General features: G+C 38.0%; 1 protein-coding gene across 1 annotated transcript; it reads left to right on the forward strand.

Moving 5' to 3' along the window:
* Nucleotides 1–414: 414 nt before the first annotated feature.
* Nucleotides 415–1,095, forward strand: LOC141627618 (uncharacterized). The gene has a single exon (XM_074440852.1). It carries the CDS (start codon nucleotides 415–417, stop codon nucleotides 1,093–1,095), a length of 681 nt encoding a protein of 226 aa, XP_074296953.1.
* Nucleotides 1,096–19,933: the final 18,838 nt, after the last annotated feature.

The following is a 19,933-nucleotide window of genomic DNA, read 5'->3' on the forward strand; positions in this document are numbered from 1 at the left end:
CTTAATAAAGCTATGTTTGCTGATCTTATATCCAAGGTTCAGGGGGCATTAAACCATTGGTCTAATTATAAGCTATCATATGCAGGAAAGATTAGCCTTATTAATTCTGTCATTTTTGGCCTTGAACAATTCTGGTGCTTAACACTATTGCTACCTAAGGGTTTGATCAGGCTACTTAATAAGTTTTGTAGAAATTTTCTTTGGAATTCTGAGGAAGGACAAAGGAAATTGATTATGAAAAGTTGGGCATCTTGCTGTTCTCCCTATCAGGAAGGGGGATTTAACATCAAGGAAATTTTGTCATGGAATAAATGTGTCATTTGCAAATAGCTTTGGGAACTCATTAAAAAATCTGATGGTTTCTGGGTCACTTAGAATTACACATACAATATCAAAACTGGGAACTTATGGACTATGCAGAAGAAAAGCAATCATTCTGAGAGTTGGAGGTGTATTCTGCAGGTTAGGGACGAGTTATTGGCTATGGCTGGCACTGGTGATAATGCTCAGGTCCTGCTGGAGAGTTGTGTTAGGAGGGGTAGTCTTCAGCTTCATCTTTTATATGACCAATTTAGACAGCGTGGTAATACCTTAAGTTGGGCTAAAGTTGCTTGGAATCGTGCTCTACTTCCCAAGCACAGTGTTTTTCTGGTTATGGCTATGCAGAAGAAACTGGCAACCATTGACCAGTTAAACACTAGAGGAATTTATATTGTGAACCGTTGCATTTTATGCAAGATGGATAATGAGACCCATCAACACCTGTTTTTTCAGTGCAGCTATTCTTCTATGGTTTGGAGACAGCTCCTAACTTGGTTGAGAATCACTAATAGGACTGTCAAGCTAAGTAAGGAGATGCATTGGATTGCGGGCCGCAGAGCCTGTAAGCATTGGAAGGCCAAATGGTACTCCAGTTGTCTAGGTGCAGCTGTTTATTGCCTTTGGGAGGAGCGCAATTCCAGGGTCTTTAGTGGAATAGAGCATCATTATGATTATGTAGTTCAGCGTATTCAATATTTTGTCAAAGTACGATTATTATATGTAACTCACCCTTCCAAAGAGGGTGAGATAGTAGAAGCTCTAGATGGATGTTAGTAGTTGAAACTTGTGGTTCTCATTTTGTAAGATTGGCCATTTATTCCCTATATGGATGAATATATGGCTTGATTTTCTTGCAAAAAAAAATAGCATGCAACACTTTATCTTTTTTTTGCCCCAACACAGCTCCAACTGCATAGTCACTGGCATCACACATAATCGCAAAAGGTAGACTCCAATCCGGAGATCGGATTATAGGAGGTGAGATAAGAGCTTGTTTAATCCTGTCAAAAGACTTAACACACTCATCAGTAAACACAAAAGGTGTATCCTTATGAAGCAGCTAGGTTAGAGGTTGAGCAATTTTTGAGAAATCCTTAATAAAGCGACGATAGAATCCTGCATGACCAAGAAAACTACGCACACTTTTAACATTAACCGGGTACGGGAGTTGCTCAATTACCTCAACCTTAGTTTTATCCACTTGGATACCTTTACCTGACACCAAATGGCCAAGTACCACCCCTTCAGTAACCATGAAGTGGCACTTCTCCCAGTTGAGCACAAGATTGCTCTCCTCACATTGCTGCAAAACCTTAGTCAAGTTTCTCAAACAAACATCAAAGTCAGTACCATAAATACTGAAATCATCCATAAAGACTTCCATAATAGACTCTATGTAATCAGAAAATATGGCCATCATACAACGCTGAAAGGTAGCTGGGGTATTACACAAACCAAAAGGCATTCTCCTATAAGCAAATACACCATATGGACAAGTGAAAGTAGTTTTTTTCTGATCGTCGGGATGAATGGGTATCTGAAAGAAACCGGAGTAGCCATCTAGGTAACAGAAATAACTATGATATGCTAGCTTTTCTAACATCTGATCAATATAAGGAAGTGGGAAGTGGTCTTTCTTAGTAGCTGTGTTCAGCTTCCTATAGTCAATACACATTCTCCAACCTGTAACAAGTCTAGTAGCAATTAACTCATTTTTATCATTCTTTACTACTGTAGTACCTCCCTTCTTAGGTATAACTTGGACAGGACTGACCCACTTAGAATCAGATATAGAGTAAATAATGCTAGCATCAAGTAATTTTTGCACCTCTTTCCTTACCTCCTCCTGCATTGGAGGATTTAGTCGTCCCTGACCTTGTGCACTAGGCTTGTGACCTTCTTCCAAGTGAATACGATGCATACAAAAGTCAGGACTAATACCTTGTAAATCATCAATGCTATACCCAATGGCTTTATTGTGAGTTTTCAAAACGGACAACAAAGCAGAAAGTTGGCCTTCAGTTAGGCTAGCATTGACAATTACTGGGTTCATTTCACAGTCATCCAAAAATTCATACTTAATATGAGAGGGAAAGGGTTTAAGTTCATGTTTCTTTACCTCGGTAACCTTAGATGGGCTACCTAAGCTGTATACCTTTTGATTTGGGCATTCCTCTCCAGTTAGCAACTTCTCAATCTCATCAACTTCTTGACTCCATGAACCCGTCTCAACAGCTGAATTAGAAACAAGGGCAATCTCCAGAAGATCCCTGTTAAAACACATAGCGAGGCACTCATCAATAGTAAAATCAACAATATCAATACTATGACAAGTTTCTTTTATCATGGGATATTTCACAGGTTTTTCTATGTTGAAAACAATAGTATCACCCCCCCCCCCCCCCACAGCTAAAGTCAGTCTCCATCTCCTAACATCTATAACCGCCCCCGCTGTGTGAAGGAATGGTATACCCAAGATGATAGGAATTTAGTTGTCCTCAGCCATATCTAAGATAACAAAATCAACGGGAATGAAGAATTTCCCAACTCTAACTGGAACATCCTCCAACATACCCAATGGGTGCTTAATAGATCGGTCAACCATCTGCAAAGTCATATTAGTAAAAGTCATTTGACTCATAATTAATTTCTTACGAATAGAATAAGGCATGACACTAACGCTAGCTCCTAAATCACAAAGAGCTTTACTAATAGTAAGATAACTGATATGACAAGGAATAGAAAAATTCCCTGGATCCTTTAGCTTAGGTGGTGAATTAGCTTGCAACACGGCGCTGCACTTTTGAGTAAAAATAATTGTCTCCACTTCATCAAAGGACCTCTTCCTTATCAATATCTCTTTCATAAACTTTGCATAAGCCAGCACTTGAGTGATCAACTCAGTAAAAGGAACACTCACTTGCAAGTTCTTTACTACCTCCATGAACCTTCCAAACTGCTTATCCAGCTTAGATTTTTGTTGACGATGCGGAAAAGGTAGTGCAATAGTAATCGGCTCGGCTTCCTTTGCTTTAGAAACGATTTTTGAAACACCGTCGTCGACTGCAGGGGTGCCTCGATCGAGCCTGGGTAACACTCGATCGAGCATAGAGGTTCCTCGATCGAGCCTATGGCTACTCGATTGAGGATCATTAGTGATTCCGTCTTTTTTGCTTTCCTCGCTTTTATTCTCGTCTCGTGTTTCAGTTTCGTCAACTTCTTTTTCATAGTCACTTAGCTCCAAATTTCCCAATCCCTTAGGATGCATATAGGGTACCTTATCTTAATTAATGGGCAATTCATCTTCATTACTTGGCAATTCCGGAATTTGATATGTGGTACCGCTCCTCAATTGAACGACATTAGCTTGCTCATGAGCTTGTTTACCTTAAGGAGGAAGATTTCCGGGCTGTTTTGAATAATTATGAACAGCCATTTGCGCCACTTGGGTATCCAACATCTTATTATGGGCAATCGGCTCAGAAATTTGAGCCGTGTGCTTTTGTTGCATTGACAAAGTTTGTTGCAAGAGAGCTCTTAACTCTGCCATCTCATTATTTGGAGCTTGTTGAGGAGGTTGTTGATATTGATTATTGAACTGCTGACCTCCTTGATTTTGCCTTTGATATCCTCCTTGTGCATGATTACCACGGTTCTGAGGAACAATATATGGATTTTTCTGTGGTTGTTGCGGCTGTGGATTTTACACATTTTGACTAGACCATTGAAGGAAAGGATGCTTCTTCGTTCTTTCATTGTAAAAGTTAAATAAAGGTGTACCTTGCCTGAAAGAGTGATAGGCATTAACCTGCTCCAATGTGCTCAAACACTCAGCTGCATTATGACCATCCATACCACATCGCGCACAAGACTCTTCCTGTTAACTCATACCATGGACTACCTCCTTATTACCCAAAGATTGGGTAGTCTTCATCTCAGCAATTTGGGCAAAAAGAGCCTCTAACTGCGCCGCAATACCGCTATCTCCCCCCCACTTCTACGGACACTTCCCCTGGGATTTCCATACTTTGCAGTATGGGTAGCAATCTGATCAATCAACTTCCACGCGGTATCATCATTGCTTTTGTCCTGAAACCTCCCATTAGTTGAAGAATCTAGCAAAGCACGATGATCATCATACAACCAATTGTAAAACTAGTTGCAAAGAAACAACTTTTGAAAGCCATGATGGGGAACACGGACCAAGCGTTTGAAGCGAACTCATGCCTCATTCAAATATTCAGTGGATGTTTGTTTGAAGCTGGTAATCTGATTCCTTAATGTATTAGTCTTCTGTGATGGAAAGTACCTCTTATAGAAAGCAAGAGCTAGAGTATTCCAGTCAGTAACTCCCTAATCCTCCATATCCAAATCTCACAACCACTCTGCAGCACCATATTTCAAGGAAAAAGGAAAGAGCACCTGCTTCACCTGATCTTGTGTCACCCCAGCAGTTAAAGGGATGGAACAGCAATAAGTGACGAATTTTTCCTTATGTTTTGCAGGGTCTTCAGTAGTTCCCCCTCCAAATAAATTTCGTTCCACCAAATTGATATAAGATGGACGAATTTCAAAAGTGTCATCATCAGTGGTAGGGAGCTTGAATCCTTTAGGGATGGAATCCAAGGTAGCCTCGGAATGACTTGCTAAAGTAGGCATGATGATAATCTCAGGAACTGGAATTTCAAGGTCAGAAATAGTGTCCTCTTCAAAGGACGGATTTTCTGAAGTAATAGAATGCTCCGTCTCAACGTCAAGTATACTCAAGTCTTCTACTTGACCCTCTTCTTTCTAAAACTTTCGTCTGTAGCGAAAAGTCTTCTCTAGCTCGGGATCTATTGGAAGAATCTGGGACCTGATTGACCTGGGCATACACGAAACTAACAAGAAAAGTGTGAGAACGGCCTCAAGGAACTAAAGTTCCCTGAGACAAAAGACAAAATAAACAAAAACAAACAAGAAAATTATTGCCTCCCCGGCAATGGCGCCAAATTTGATAAGGCTAAAGTCGTATCACCTAATCAAAATAAATCTATCTCAGTACTAACAAAATAGCTAGTGGTAAGACAAGTATCGAATCCACAGGGAGGCGGTAATATTCAGTTTGCTAATATTTAGATCGTCTTAAAGTAACAATTTATTGGGGGTTTGTTTGGTTTGTTTTCTAACAACTAATAGCAAGTGAAATAAAGATGAATAACAATAATATTAAGAAGTCTAAGATGTCGATTCACTAGGTCAATTATACGGGGTGTATCTTAATCAATTGTTAGGTCAATCAAACTATCTAAGGTCAGAGAGATGTTAAGATTAGGGTTTATGAGTGTGGGAGATTAACAATGGTTATTCTAAAACAAAATAAATCTATAATTAACAAATCTTTACGTAAAAGCAAACTATCTAGTAAATCATCCTTCTTTTCTTCTAAAACAAAAACTTCTATGGAATCTACGAGTGAGCAGGTCGTTGTAGCGGAGAAGGCTGTCGATACTGAAGCCAGATTAAGTCCGTTCAGCATGTCATCGGAATTGGAGTCAATTGAAGAAGAACAGGATGATGACGATGGGGAATGGACTGAAGTGGGGAGTAAGGGGCACTCCGAAACTGGTATGCTTCAATTAACTTCCGCTGATGTTCAATCTGAGCTTGAGTATTGGTCTAATGCAGTCTATTGTTATATTCTGGGGGCAAATCCGCCTCGAAGTGTTGTGGATGCGTTTGTTAAAAGAGTTTGGGTTATTGACAAAATTTCTTTTAAGTCTAATGGCGTCTTTCTTGTGCGTTTTAAAACTGTGGAAAGAAAGAAGATGGTGTTGCAGGCTGGGCTGCTATTTTTTTACAATAAACCTGTAATTGTCAAAGAATGGACTCCGACTGCGAAATTGATTAAGGAAGACCAGGATACTGTTCCTATACGGATTAGGTTGTATGGGTTGGATCTTAAATTCTGGGGGCCTGCACTTCTGAAGATTGCGGGGTTGGTTAGAGAACCTGTTTGATTGGATATTGATACTCAGGAGAAAACCTTTCTGGGTTTTGCGAGGATCATGGTGAAAGTTAAAATTGGTCAATAATTGCCAGAATCTATAAGGTTTGTTGATGAATTGGATGTCACTCAGCATCAAATCATTCATTATGAGTGGAGCCCTATGCGATGTGATGATTGTAAGGGACTGGGTCATGAGACCAAAAATTGCAGGAGAAAAGAGATTAGACAGGAGAGACAATAAGCCAAAAAGAAGCAAGTCTGGCGTCGTAAACAAGGTCCCCAAAGAACTGCTCACTGCAAAACCGGGTTTATATCAATCCACAGAATTCCCCGAATTCCTACAAAGGTGCGGCCGGCACTGTTGAGGTAGTGAATACACCAGCTCATACTGGTATAGGGGTCTCTCTGGTTACTCCAAATCCAGGGAGTAACAGAGTTTTCTTTACTTCCACTAGGTTGCTCACTAGACTGAACAGACAAGAGGTGGTTACTGCTAGGGAGGGGATACAGAAAACTTTCATTGCTGCACTTAAGTCTCCTGAAGGTGTTGGGGAGAGAGTTCTACTGAAGTTTCCTTGGATCATGGCTAATCTAGGATTTTGGAATGTAAGAGGGTGTAATAGCCTGAATAAGCAGAGAGACATTAGGTGGTATCTGCACACTAATAATATAGGTTTAGCTGGTTTGATGGAAACTAAGGTTAAGGGACTTGGTAATAATTGGTCTGTAGTCACTAATAATAGTATTTGTGAAGGGGCGAGAATATGGGTGATTTGGGATGACAGTGTGTTTCAGGTGGATGTTATTAGGACTGAAGCATAGGTTATTCACTGCAGGATTGGTTATAGGCCTACTGGTAACAGTTGGGTTATGTCTTTTGTTTATGGATTTAATAGAATTGGGGATAGAATTCCATTATGGGAATCTTTAGAGAATATGCACAGGTCTATTTCTGAGCCATGGATGGTGTGTGGGGACTTTAATAATGTCCTTACTTTTGATGAGAGAATTGGTTCAGTTGTGACTGAGGGTGAAGTTAGAAGATTTTTGGAGTGTACTGAGAAGTGTGGGATTGCTGATATCCCTACTCAAGGTGCATTTTATACTTGGAGTAATAAACAAGAGGAGGATGGGAGGAGGTTTAGTAGAATTGATAGGGTATTGGTTAATCTGGAATGGCTTATGGAGTTCCCTGATACTAGCACTACCTTCTTGCCTGAGGGACTATTTGATCATAACCCTTGTGTTATGGATATCTGGAGGCAGCAAATAAGGAGGAAAATGAGCTTTAAGTATTTTAATATGTGGGGCAGTGATGAGAAGTTCCTAGCTACTGTGGCACAAGTATGGGAGCAGAATATCAGTGGCATCACAATGTTTTAAGTGGTTAGGAAAATGAAGATGTTGAAACAGGGCTTGAAGTCTATCAATAGGGAAGCTTTTGCTAATGTTGAAGCTTCTGCCAGAATTGCTAAAGTGAATCTTGAAAATGTTCAGCTTGCATTGCAACAGGATGTGAATAATAGAGAGCTTTTTAGGCAAGAAAAGGAAGCTGGTCTTATGTATCAGGCTATGGATAAGGCTAGGAATGCTTATCTGGCTCAGAAGGCCAAAATTCAGTGGATGGAAGAAGGAGATGCTAATACACACTACTTTCATAGTGCTATTAAAAGTAGACGGATTATGAATAAGGTATTTTCTATTAGGGACACTGATGGGAATCAGTGTGTGGATGAAAGAGGGATTGAAGGTGCTTTCTTAGACTACTATAAGAAGCTTTTGGGGACTCATAAAGCTATGAAGAGGGTTCATTTTCCTACTGTCCAACGTGGGAGGGTGCTCAATGATGTGCAGAAACAAAGTTTGTTGCAAGAGGTTACAGATGAGGAAATTAAGGCAGCTCTGTTTTCTATACCAGCTACTAAATCCCCAAGACCTGATGGGTACACGAGCCAGTTTTTTCGTGATGCTTATGATATTGTGGGGGCTGATGTATGTCAGGCAGTGAAGGAGGTGTTTAGGACTGGCAAATTACTCAGACAAGTGAATGCTACTGTGATAACTTTGATTCCAAAGAAGAATAGGCCTGAATCTGTGGTTGATTTTAGGCCTATAGCGTGTTGTAATGTGATTTATAAGTGCATTACAAAACTCATCTGTAATGGGGTGGCTGATGTTCTCCCTGATATCATCAGTCCCAACCAGAGTGCTTTTATAAAAGGGAGGGAAATTGTGGACAATATTTTGATTTGTCAGGATCTTGTAAGGCTTTAGAACAGGAAGGCATGCTCTCCTAGGTGTCTTATGAAGGTAGATTTGAGGAAAGCATATGACTCAATTGAATGGACATTCATTGAGCAAATGTTATATGCTTTGGGGTTCCCTGAGAAAATGGTGGTGCTAATCATGGAGTGCATTTCTACCCCTATGTATACTCTAGCTCTGAATGGGAATACATTTGGGTATTTTGAGGGTAAAAGAGGCATTAGACAAGGGGACCCTATGTCTCCTTTAATCTTTACAATTTGTATGGAGTATTTCTCTCGTATACTGGATGTGGTTGTGGACAGGAGGGAGTTCAGATTTCATTCTCTTTGCAGACAGCTTAAGCTTTGTCACCTTTGTTTTGCAGATGATCTGCTCTTATTCTGTAGGGGAGATAAGGAGTCTGTGAAGGTCATCCTGAGAGCTTTTCTTACGTTTTCAGTTGCATCAGGGCTTGAGATGAATAGGGACAAGTTTGAAATATATTGTAATGGGATCAAAGGGGAGGAGTTACAGGTGATTATGCAGATGTCTGGCTTCAGGGTGGGCAGTTTCCCGTTTAGGTATCTTGGGATACCTATCTCATACAAGAGAATATCTATTGGGGATTGCTCTAAGCTGGTTGAAAGGATGGTGGACAAAATCAGAGGATGGGGGGCTAGGAAGCTTAGCTATGCAGGAAGACTTGTCTTAGTTAAGTCTGTCCTATCACAGTTACATTCTTACTGGGCAAGGATTTTTGTTATCCCTAAGGGTATTATAAGGAAGATAGAGAGCATTTATAGGAATTACTTATGGGAGGGTGTTGATCAGTACCATAAAGCACCTGCTGTGTCTTGGGAGAAAGTTTGCCAGGATCAAAGGCAAGGTGGCTTGGGGGTTATTAATTGCTTGGCTTGGAATACTGCTTTGATAGGTAAATATACATGGTGGATGGCATGCAAAGAGGATCATTTATGGATTCGTTGGGTGCATCATGTATATATGAAGCAACAGGATTGGTTTGAGTATATTCCTAATATGAATACCAGTTGGACTTGGAGGCAAATTTGTAAAGTGAAGGAGAAGTTGAAGCCAGGTTATGAGGCAGGCATCTGGGACCCTACTAGAAATGCGTATAGGCCTGATGCAGGTTATAGATGGTTGGTGGGTGAGCATGAGAAGGTGGAGTGGTACCCTGTCATATGGAATAGGATGAATTGGCCTAAACATTCCTTCAGGTTACTTACAAAAGATAGATTGGTGAGGTTTGGAGTAATCACTGATGGAGACTGCGAGCTGTGTGGTGAGGAGCTTGAGACTGTAGAGCATTTATTTTTTGAATGCAAATATAGTCAGATGTGTTTGGCTTTGATAAATGACTAGTTGGAAAGTGAAATACCAGTCAGGGATTGTATTAAGTGGTGCTGCCAATTGAAGTATAGGTCGCTACTGAAAAAGAAGTTGATTCATATGGTGGTGGTAGCTCTGGTGTATCAGATTTAGAGTATGCGGAATCAATGTCGAGTGGAGCATCTGGTTTGGCATCCAAGAGTGCTTTTCGACGGTTCAAAGAACAGTGAAAGTACGAGCTAATATGAAGATTTGTTCTGTCCCTCATAGATTAGATAATGGTTGGTGTATTAGATTTAAATGATGTATGAGTCTGATATCTGAGAGGTGCTGGGAGAAGTAATAGGTTGGAGTCATTTGTAAGGTGGTGAACAAAGTTTGTAATTGCTATATGATTAATTAATGATATTAACATTCCATCAAAAAAAAAACTATCTAAGGTCACAAGATTGATTAATTCTATTATGCCCTTTAGATTATAATCTAAAATGCAATCGCTATAATTAAACACAATCTATCTGATTATCGCACCCTATATTAATCCTAACCCAGTCGGTGAAAGTATTAATTTGCTACACTAATTATAGATTCAGACCTTAAATTATATAACTAGAATAAGAACAATAATCAAACGATAGTTTAAACGATATTGCTAACAATCAATTAATAACCCCCCTTCTAATCAACCTATCTAGATCCCCTTTATCCTAGATGAAAGATTTAGCTACTCATATTAAATAGATTAACAACAATAATTAACGAAGAACGATTAATGTACCTTAACAATTAATGAGGAAAGATTGTAGATCCAAAAGTAATGCTAGCCGACTAAACTAAGAGTATTTTGCGGTATGAAAGTTATGAAAAGCGTAACCTAATTGTTTTCATGAATTTAGAATATATAATACAAATAAGACGTGTTTTAGGAAAATACGGAAAATAAATAAACAAAAGGATCCTCGATCGAGCCTAGTGATACTCGATCGAGGACACTTACTCGATCGAGGAACCAGGTGCTTCAGCTTCATCTTCGTTTTAACTTCTCTTTTTGTCTTCAAGTCTCCTCGTTTCGCATGCCATGCCTCGTGTATTCCGATATGCCATATCCACAATGCTCATCTTTACTTGATTCACCTCGTAATGCATCATTTCTGCATTAAAATATAAAGTGGCGATAGTATCGACATTTCACTATAAAAAGCATATAAATGACATAATAAGCACGGAAACGGTATCAAAAACAACATCAAAGGAGTTATAAAAGTGTGTATAAAAGTGATACATCAGTAATTAGGGAAAGGAATAGAACCAATGGGTCACTAACTAATGATTATGGTAGTTAGTCGGGCAAAGGTGGCTGCAGGTCATAGTAATTAGTAAATAATAGAGTTATACATCGTGCCTGACCCAACTATCATGGCCCATGATCAGCCTGTGAGGGGTCTAGCTTAACCAAAATTTCCCCGCGGGCCAAACGGCCATGGGGTCTCAAAAGAGGAGGTAGGGTCGGGTTTCTGGCTAGCCAAAAAGCGAGTCATAAGCCAAAATGGGTTAGGCAAGGTTGCTGGCCTGTATTTTTGTCCACCTCTATTAGAAAAGGGATTTTTTATCGAGAGCTCGAAGTAGAGTTTCTAACTTTTTGTTGAGTAGGAATTTTTATTAAAGAAATTTTTTCATGTTGGTTACCTAAGATTTTGTGAATTTTATTATAGGTGCTGCAGTTTTGAGGGATAATTTTGACATCTAAATATTTACAGCATGACTTATGTTAATTGCTTCATGGTAAAAAAAAAGTAAATTTAAATATTGAGTAAATTCGCAACACTGAACCTTTTTACCACCGATCAAACCAACACATAGGTTACTCACTTATGGTAATATCCCGAAAAAAAAAAAGAGTCACTAGTAGAAAAAGTCTCATTGACATCGGTTATTTTACCTCATTTACATCGCTTTTGTGGCGATGTTTCTGGGGGCGACGTATTTAGTATTTTTACCTTAACATCGGTTTTAAAACCGATGTAAATAGTATACCATAAACATCGGTTATAGGTGAAAACCGATGTTAATGGTGTTTCAATTACATCGATTTTGGTCTAAAACCTATGTAAATAGTATATTATTAACATCGGTTATAGGTGAAAAGCGATGTTAATAGTGTCTCAATTACATAGGTTTTGGTCTGAAACTGATGTAATGTAAATAACAATCCTATACTACACGATTCTACATCGGTTTTGGTCTCAATTGCATCGGTTTTGATCTCAATTACATAAGTTTTGGCCTGTTTCAAGTTCGCAAATGACGATTTACTCATAACCTATTTGTGAATTTTTACACTATTAGGGGCCTGCAAAATGAATCAATATACAAATTATAACCTTGCATCTCATTTCTTCTAACAATTCAAACACAACTATATATTTATTATAACAAAAAAATTTCATAGCTTATACAATTCCGTCCATTCAAAGTAGTTTAAAACGTACACTCCAAGCTTTTACTAGGCATTCATGAATAAAAGTAGTCTAAGACACTAAACTACACGCTTCTACGACGCAAAATGTGTATTTTCAATTACAATTTTTAGAAATCTAAACCATACATACTCTAGACGTTCTTTCCACAATAAAGCGACCAAAGCTCTCGAACCTCGTTCATTTGTTCAATTGTCATTTGCGAACCTGAAACACACTACATAAAAGAACAAGGATTAGGAAGAGATACACACTTAGAAAATACGAACAATATCTATACATAAAAATTCTATACGAACAATATCTATACATAAAAATTCAAACAGTTCGAGACAATAAATCAAGATACCTTTACTATGTCGTCCTCTAATGATGCGTAACGTACGGTAATATCATACATCCACTTCATAACATAATAACCGCACTCATAACTCTGCGGCTGTTGAGGGCACTACATTTATACAAAATTAAGAGTAAGTAGGTAGCCGACAATGGCACTAACAGTATGCAAGCAAAAATTAAAGTTCTTATATTATTCATGGAGATATATAGAACAGAAGTCATGTTGCAATACTTTTAAAGTTCTTGACGAGTACATATCAGACATTACTTTTACACCTGAATCGATGAGATTCTTACCTTGGTGTGGAGTACTGCCTAGCAAGAATTATTAGTGACCAAGGAAATGAGGCGAATCCGTGTGCACCATGTACTCAAGGCATAATAATATATACTACTATAAATAATTTAGTATTTCCAGAATAAAACTGTGTGAGAGTACCTTGTCTGGATTTTACAAAGGTGTGATATTTAATTAAGTAAAGATAGGGATAACATGTCATTATGTACACAAAGTGCCTAAAACCCTTAGAGGCGCTTTCGCTACTACCTAGGAAAGCCATACATATGCACACTTTTTTTAAAATATGAGGGTTTAAACATAAAGCTGATTTAAGGAGGCTTAGAATATTGTGAATCAAATAAATGACTAAGGTTTAACAGTATCAACAGCAGCAGCATCATACATATGCCTCAATCATATATATCAAACAAGATCAGCAACAACATCATCATACATATGCATCAACATATAGGAGCAGCATCAATAATCTCTTAACTAGGCGTAATTAGTTCAGTTTGCTACTCAACACCTCAATCTTATATATAAAACAAGATCAGCCAATTTGCGCACCAAATCTACGTATTGGACAAACATTTCCATCATATGACTGTAAAGGCTCTTTGCCAATCAGTATAAACAAGAAAATGGCAGCAAAGGCAGCTCAAGGCAGAGTTGTTGGAGCTTGTGTCCTCCACAAATTAGTGTGATAACATTTATAAATCTCTTACAGGTTCACAAGGGTATACTTCGTATATTTAATCAGTTGATTAACATTTACCTAATAACGGTTGGCTTGCTAGAAAGTTTGACGTTATTATCATACAGATGGCGGTGATCAACTGGTCCCTAAAGGTCACACCTATAGGATGTGTTTGAGAAATGTGGTTATAGAAATATAATCACATTGATGCCTAATATGACTAAACAGTTAGTCAATGTGTTGATGAGACAATTATTTAATGAAGATTAAATAATATTAGTTGAGAAGAATTAACTGTCAATTCGTAAATTGAATATAATAAGTTATATTTAATTAAATGTATGTAATGTTAGCTTGGACGAATTAATCATTAATTAAGTAATTAAATGTAATCAGTTATATTTAATATCAACAAGATGAATGTGTCATAGTGGTAATAGTGAGGGTACACAAACCAAGAGGTCATGGGTTCGATCCTCACTAGATGACAATTTAACACATTATATACATTTTTGGAATAACCAAAAATAAGGAGATTACACTCCTTATTTCGGTTATATTGGCCGAAATTAGGGAAGATTATATCTTCCTAATTGACTCCCATATTTCGGTGAGAATAAGAAGGAAAGGGAGATCATTATTATACCCTAATTCCTTTTTAACCTAGCCTCATCTCTCTCATCAGAAAAACACAAAAACAACATAAATTTACAGAAAATTTTAGATCGATTCTGGCATAATCAGAAGGGCATATCTCATATCGTCTTGGGTGCAACTGATAGGCGAATATCTACTTTGATATGGTTCTTAGGCCATATTTGCTAGGACCGAAGGTTATTTCTGAATCCTTTATTTTGTTTATGTATTTTATTTATGACTAGTGATCGTCTTAATTAAATTCGTTATAATCCTTCAATTTTAAGGGAAGTATACAGATTATTTCCCACAAGTGGTATCAGAGCAAAGGCCACGAATTTTAATTTTGATAATTTTCATAAAATTGTATGTAAGCAATGAGGAATTTCGAAAAAAAAAAATTAAGGGTTTCTCGGCTGAAATTTTTTTTTTGTCGAGTTGAATTTTTTTTTTTTTTCTCGGCCTGTTTTTTTTTCTTTTGCTTGATGATTTATTTCCAATTTCATTTTTCATATCATTGTTTTAATCAGTTAAAATTATCATATGAAGAATTGGTAGATTTTGATTTAATGAAGATTGAGTTAAAATAAAAATAGAATCGTCATGTCGATGATAAAAGAACTTGTTTTTGCTATATAGTTTTAGCATATAAGATTAATCATGTTCATTAATTCATTTGCTAAATCATGTTCTAAATAGCAACTGTAAACATTTTCTTCATCGAATTTTTGTATTAGGGCTTTTTGCCGCAAAAGAAAAATAAAAGGAGGCATTAGGGTTTTCTTTTTTAAAAAAAAAAAATTTCCCTTGCTTCTGCTACTGTTCACGGTAGATTATAAAAAAAATAAAAAAAAAATTACGGTTTTTGCTGAAAAATCGAGACAATTTCATAGGTTAATTCGTTTTTTTAGTTACCGTATGAAAAGAAAGTTTTTTTGTTTTCTGTTTTTTTTTTTTTTGCCGTGCTGAAAAAAAAAAAAATTGTTCAGCCGAGACAAAGTAAAAAAAATGGATTTTGTTTTTGGCCAATTAGTTATTGTGAAACGGTTCACAATTTAAAGATACCGAATTATTTTAAAGCAGTTTGAAATTTTGACGGATTGAATTCATATTACAAGTTTAATATGAATTAAGATTGAAATTAATGTGATTAATTGAGGAATTGTCACTTAATTAGATTTATATAGGTGGTTTGGATAAGTTAATCAACATAATTAAGGAATTGTGTCATGCATGTTTAATTTTTTTTTTTAGTTGATGCATTTTACTTTAATTTTGTTGAATGAATCGATTGAATGAATTTATTTACGTATTTATTTTTGCAATCGATTGTAATTTGTAATACTTAGTGTGGCCTTAGTCAAATTATGTTTTCGTAATGAAGGAAACATGATTTTTATGTAATTATGAGATCTCGAATCTCCTTTATTTTTAGTTTTGGGTTTTGAAATTAGATTGTAATAAATAGGTTTATTATGTAATTTTAATTATTGTATTTTCAAAGAAGCCTAAAGATGGAGATTGGAGATCACTCCCGCTACATGGATCAAGATGGAACATCAAGACAAGCTTCTCGGGTCCAAGGATGGATTCCAAACTTGTATTTATTGTTCATTTTGATAGGATAGGCCACACTAGGACTTTTACTGTTTTTACGTTTTCATTCTTATTGTTTTTCATTCACATGTTAGTTTATGCATCATATTCCGCCTAAAACCAAACCACCTACTACTGAAATGCATGAAAATTGACACATATAGGTTGTATGTTAGTTTTCATAGACATACAGATGTCACAGTCTTTTTAAGCCATCACCTTAGTTTATTCATTCTCGCATGCTAGATATTAGTTCACTTAAAATGAATTAAAATAAAGATGATGGGATCTTCCTCTAAAACGAAATTGAGATTAGTCTTTATAAGGGCAAACAACTATGAATCCCTTCTTCGTCGGTAGGCATAATATGACCCCTTCTACGTTGGGTAAGTAGTTGTGTTGACTTAGTTTACTTCAACATCATAGTCCGAAGAGTTTCTCGTGATTATGATGGACTAAAGATAAAATTTACAGAAATTTATCGACCAAGAATTCTAACGGTAGAATTAGCTAAAAGGTTAGCTTATCAATTTACATATAATTGAGTCTTGGGATCATTTATATAATTCTTGAGGGAGGTCAATTGTATAAATGTTTTGAGTCTTCGCGTTATGATAGTAGTTCATTAGACTTAAAAATATAAACGATGCACATGCTTATTATTTTTATTCTTCTTCTCGCAATGTAGAACACGATTATTTTTCATAATACTGTTACAAAGAAATGGCTGGAAATAACGCAATCCCAATGCCTAGTGCCACACTTGATCGCGCGTCCTGGCTGAAAGTATTCATGGACCAGATGAATCAGTTCACACGTCTGAAAAATGATGGGTCTAACTTTGCGGACTGGGAGGCGGCACTACGGAATGCTGCCATTGCTGACCGTAAGCTCAAGTACTTAACTAAGCCAATACTGGTCAACCCAGGCTCCAATGCAGGAGTCAACGAGACACTCGCTTATAGTGATTTCGTTATGGAAGCGGGTGCGATAAAGAACGTACTTATCTTTGCAATGGAAACCAATTTGCAGAGACGCTTCATTGCCCAAAGTGCAAACAAGATTCTCACTAGGCTCACTAACGAGTTCTCAAAAGCACCGAGAATCGTTACATATGAGCATACCTGTCGCTTCTTTGATGCGAAACTCCAGAAGGGCCAACCGGTTAGCCCACACATTCTTCACATGATTGAGAATGTCGAGAAGCTGGAGGCACTGAATTGTAAAATCAGTAAGAGCATTGTCATTGACCGAATGCTTCATTCTCTTCACGATGGTTTTGCCCTTTTCAGGGCGAACTATTACATGAATGACTTGAAAAAGAGTCCTCATAAGCTACACTCCCTTCTCGTACAGACAGAGAAGGATATGAAATTGAGTGGGAGCATGAAGCAGGATGTTCTCACGATTCACAACAAGGGTAAAGGTAAGGGCAAGGCTCATGGCGACCTAGCTGTAGGTAAGCCAAAGTTCAAGAAGCCAGGAAACGGTAAGAGTGCGCCTGGTGAGACTAGTGGCTCACAGGGCAAGGCAAAGAGCAAGGGCGGTGACATAGAGTGCCACCATTGTCACAAGACTGGACATTGGAGGAGGAACTGTCCCGTCTACCATGAGGACATCAAAGCAGGCCGCATCGTTCCTGTTGGTATGTCATCTTATATTCATATGATTGAGATTAACCATGCAAGTTTCGGAACTTGGGTACTTGATACTGGTGTGGTTCTCATCTGTGTAATCATTTGCAGGGCCTAAAGAACATCATACCTCTCGAAAAAGGTGATGTGGACCTGCGAGTCGGGAATGGAGCACGAGTTGCTGCTATCTCGAAGGGAACATATGTAATCCAACTCCCTAGTGGTTTTGAGTTATTTTTAAATAACTGTTACTATGTACCCAGTTTGTCTAAGAACATTATTTCTATTTCCGTACTTGCTAAAGACGGTTTTGCATTTTCAATAAAGGATAATAGTTGTATTTTCTCTTTCAATGAAATGATTTATGGCAAAGCAGTTTCCATGAATGGAATTTATATCTTAGACCAAACCACAGAAGTATTACACGTGAATAATAAGAAAATAAAGGTTGGTGACAAAGATCAAACCTATCTATGGCATTGTCGAATGGGACACATAAATGAGAAACGCGTGAAGAAACTCGTCGATAATGGGATTATTCCCGCATTCGATTTTTCTACATATGGCACGTGTGAATCATGTCTCATTGGCAAGATGACTCGAATTTCCTTCAAAGGTGTTGGAATGCGCGCTAGTGACCTATTAGGACTCATACATACTGATGTTTGTGGACATATGTCAATTACCGCTAGAGATGGCTATAGATATTTTATCACTTTCACGGACGATTTGAGTAGATACGGTTATGTCTACTTAATGAAGCATAAAAGTGAGTCCTTTGAGAAATTCAAAGAATACCAGAACAGGGTACAGAACCAACTGGGTAGAAAGGTTAAAGCACTCCGTTCAGATCGGGGTGGTGAATATATTTCAAATGAGTTTGATAAACACCTGAAAGACTGTGGAATCATTTTGCAGTTAACTCCACCTGGAACACCTCAATTGAATGGTGTGTCCGAACGGAGAAATCGAACCTTACTTGATATGGTTCGATCCATGATGAGTCACACGGTAGTTCCTGATTCATTATGGGGTTTTGCTCTTTTGTCAGCTGCTCTTATACTTAACCGAAGTTCGTCTAAAGCTGTCGACAAGACTCCATATGAAATGTGGAAGGGAACGGTACCTAACTTGTCCTTTATTCGGCTTTGGGGCTGCGAGGCTTATGTCAAGTGGAGACACGAGGATAAGCTCGGCCCGCGATCGGTCAAGACATACTTTATAGGTTATCCAAAAGGAACATTTGGTCATTACTTCTATTCGCCTACCGAACATCGAGTTTTTGTTGCGGCTAGTGCGACGTTCTTAGAGAAAGAATTTCTCGAGAACAAGACGAGTAATAGAACCTTCGAGCTGTCGGAGATTCCAGAACCAACAACCGAGGAACAGATGGAGGAAGTTGTTCCTCCAACTGATGATACGGTTAATATTCCTGAGGAACCTAGGAGGTCGGATAGAGTCTCTCATCCTCCGGACAGATACATTGGTATGGTCGAGGAGAATGACGTTTTACTCCTAGAGAGTAATGAACCAGTTACGTATAAAGGTGCTGTGACCTATTCCGACTCAAAGCTATGGCTCGAAGCCATGCAATCCGAGATGGACTCCATGTATGAGAATGACGTATGGGATCTAGTTGATTTACCTAATAAGGTAAAACCTCTACAGTGCAAATGGCTTTACAAAATAAAGCATTCTGTAGACGCGCAACCAGTTACCTATAAGGCACGACTTGTGGCAAAAGGTTTCACTCAAGTGCACGGATTGCATTATGATGAGATTTTTACACTTGTAGTCATGCTACGTTCTATTCGGATAATCTTAGCGATAACCGCATTTCATGATTATGAAATTTGGCAAATGGATGTGAAAACCGCCTTCTTAAACGGTTATTTGGAGGAAGAGTTGTACATGGTACAACCCGAAGGTTTCATAGATCCTGAACATCCTAAGAAAGTATGCAAACTTAAGCGCTCCATTTATGGACTTAAGCAAGCTTCTCGGAGTTGGAATCATCGTTTCGACCAGGTGATAAAAGAGTATGGTTTCACTCGATCGGTCGAAGAACCATGCTTATATATCAAGTCGAGTGGGAGCAAGATAGTATTCTTGATATTGTATGTCGATGACATACTCTTGATTGGGAATGACATTCCTCTCCTATCTTCGGTTAAAGAATGGTTGAAGAACCATTTCCAGATGAAAGATCTGGGTGAGGCATAGCGCATTTTGGGAATCCTTATCTACCGAGATAGATCACGACGGACGTTATCACTTAGTCAGGAGTCTTATTTGGATAAGATTCTTGAGAAGTTCAGCATGACCAACTCCAAGAAGGGGAACCTTCCAATGACGACTGGG

This window comes from Silene latifolia, chromosome Y (assembly GCF_048544455.1).
Source record: "Silene latifolia isolate original U9 population chromosome Y, ASM4854445v1, whole genome shotgun sequence".
Taxonomy (NCBI): domain Eukaryota; kingdom Viridiplantae; phylum Streptophyta; class Magnoliopsida; order Caryophyllales; family Caryophyllaceae; genus Silene; species Silene latifolia.

Excerpts from the sequence above, each read along its gene's own strand:
- LOC141627618 (XM_074440852.1), top strand. The coding sequence starts at position 415 with ATGCAGAAGAAAAGCAATCATTCTGAGAGTTGGAGGTGTATTCTGCAG.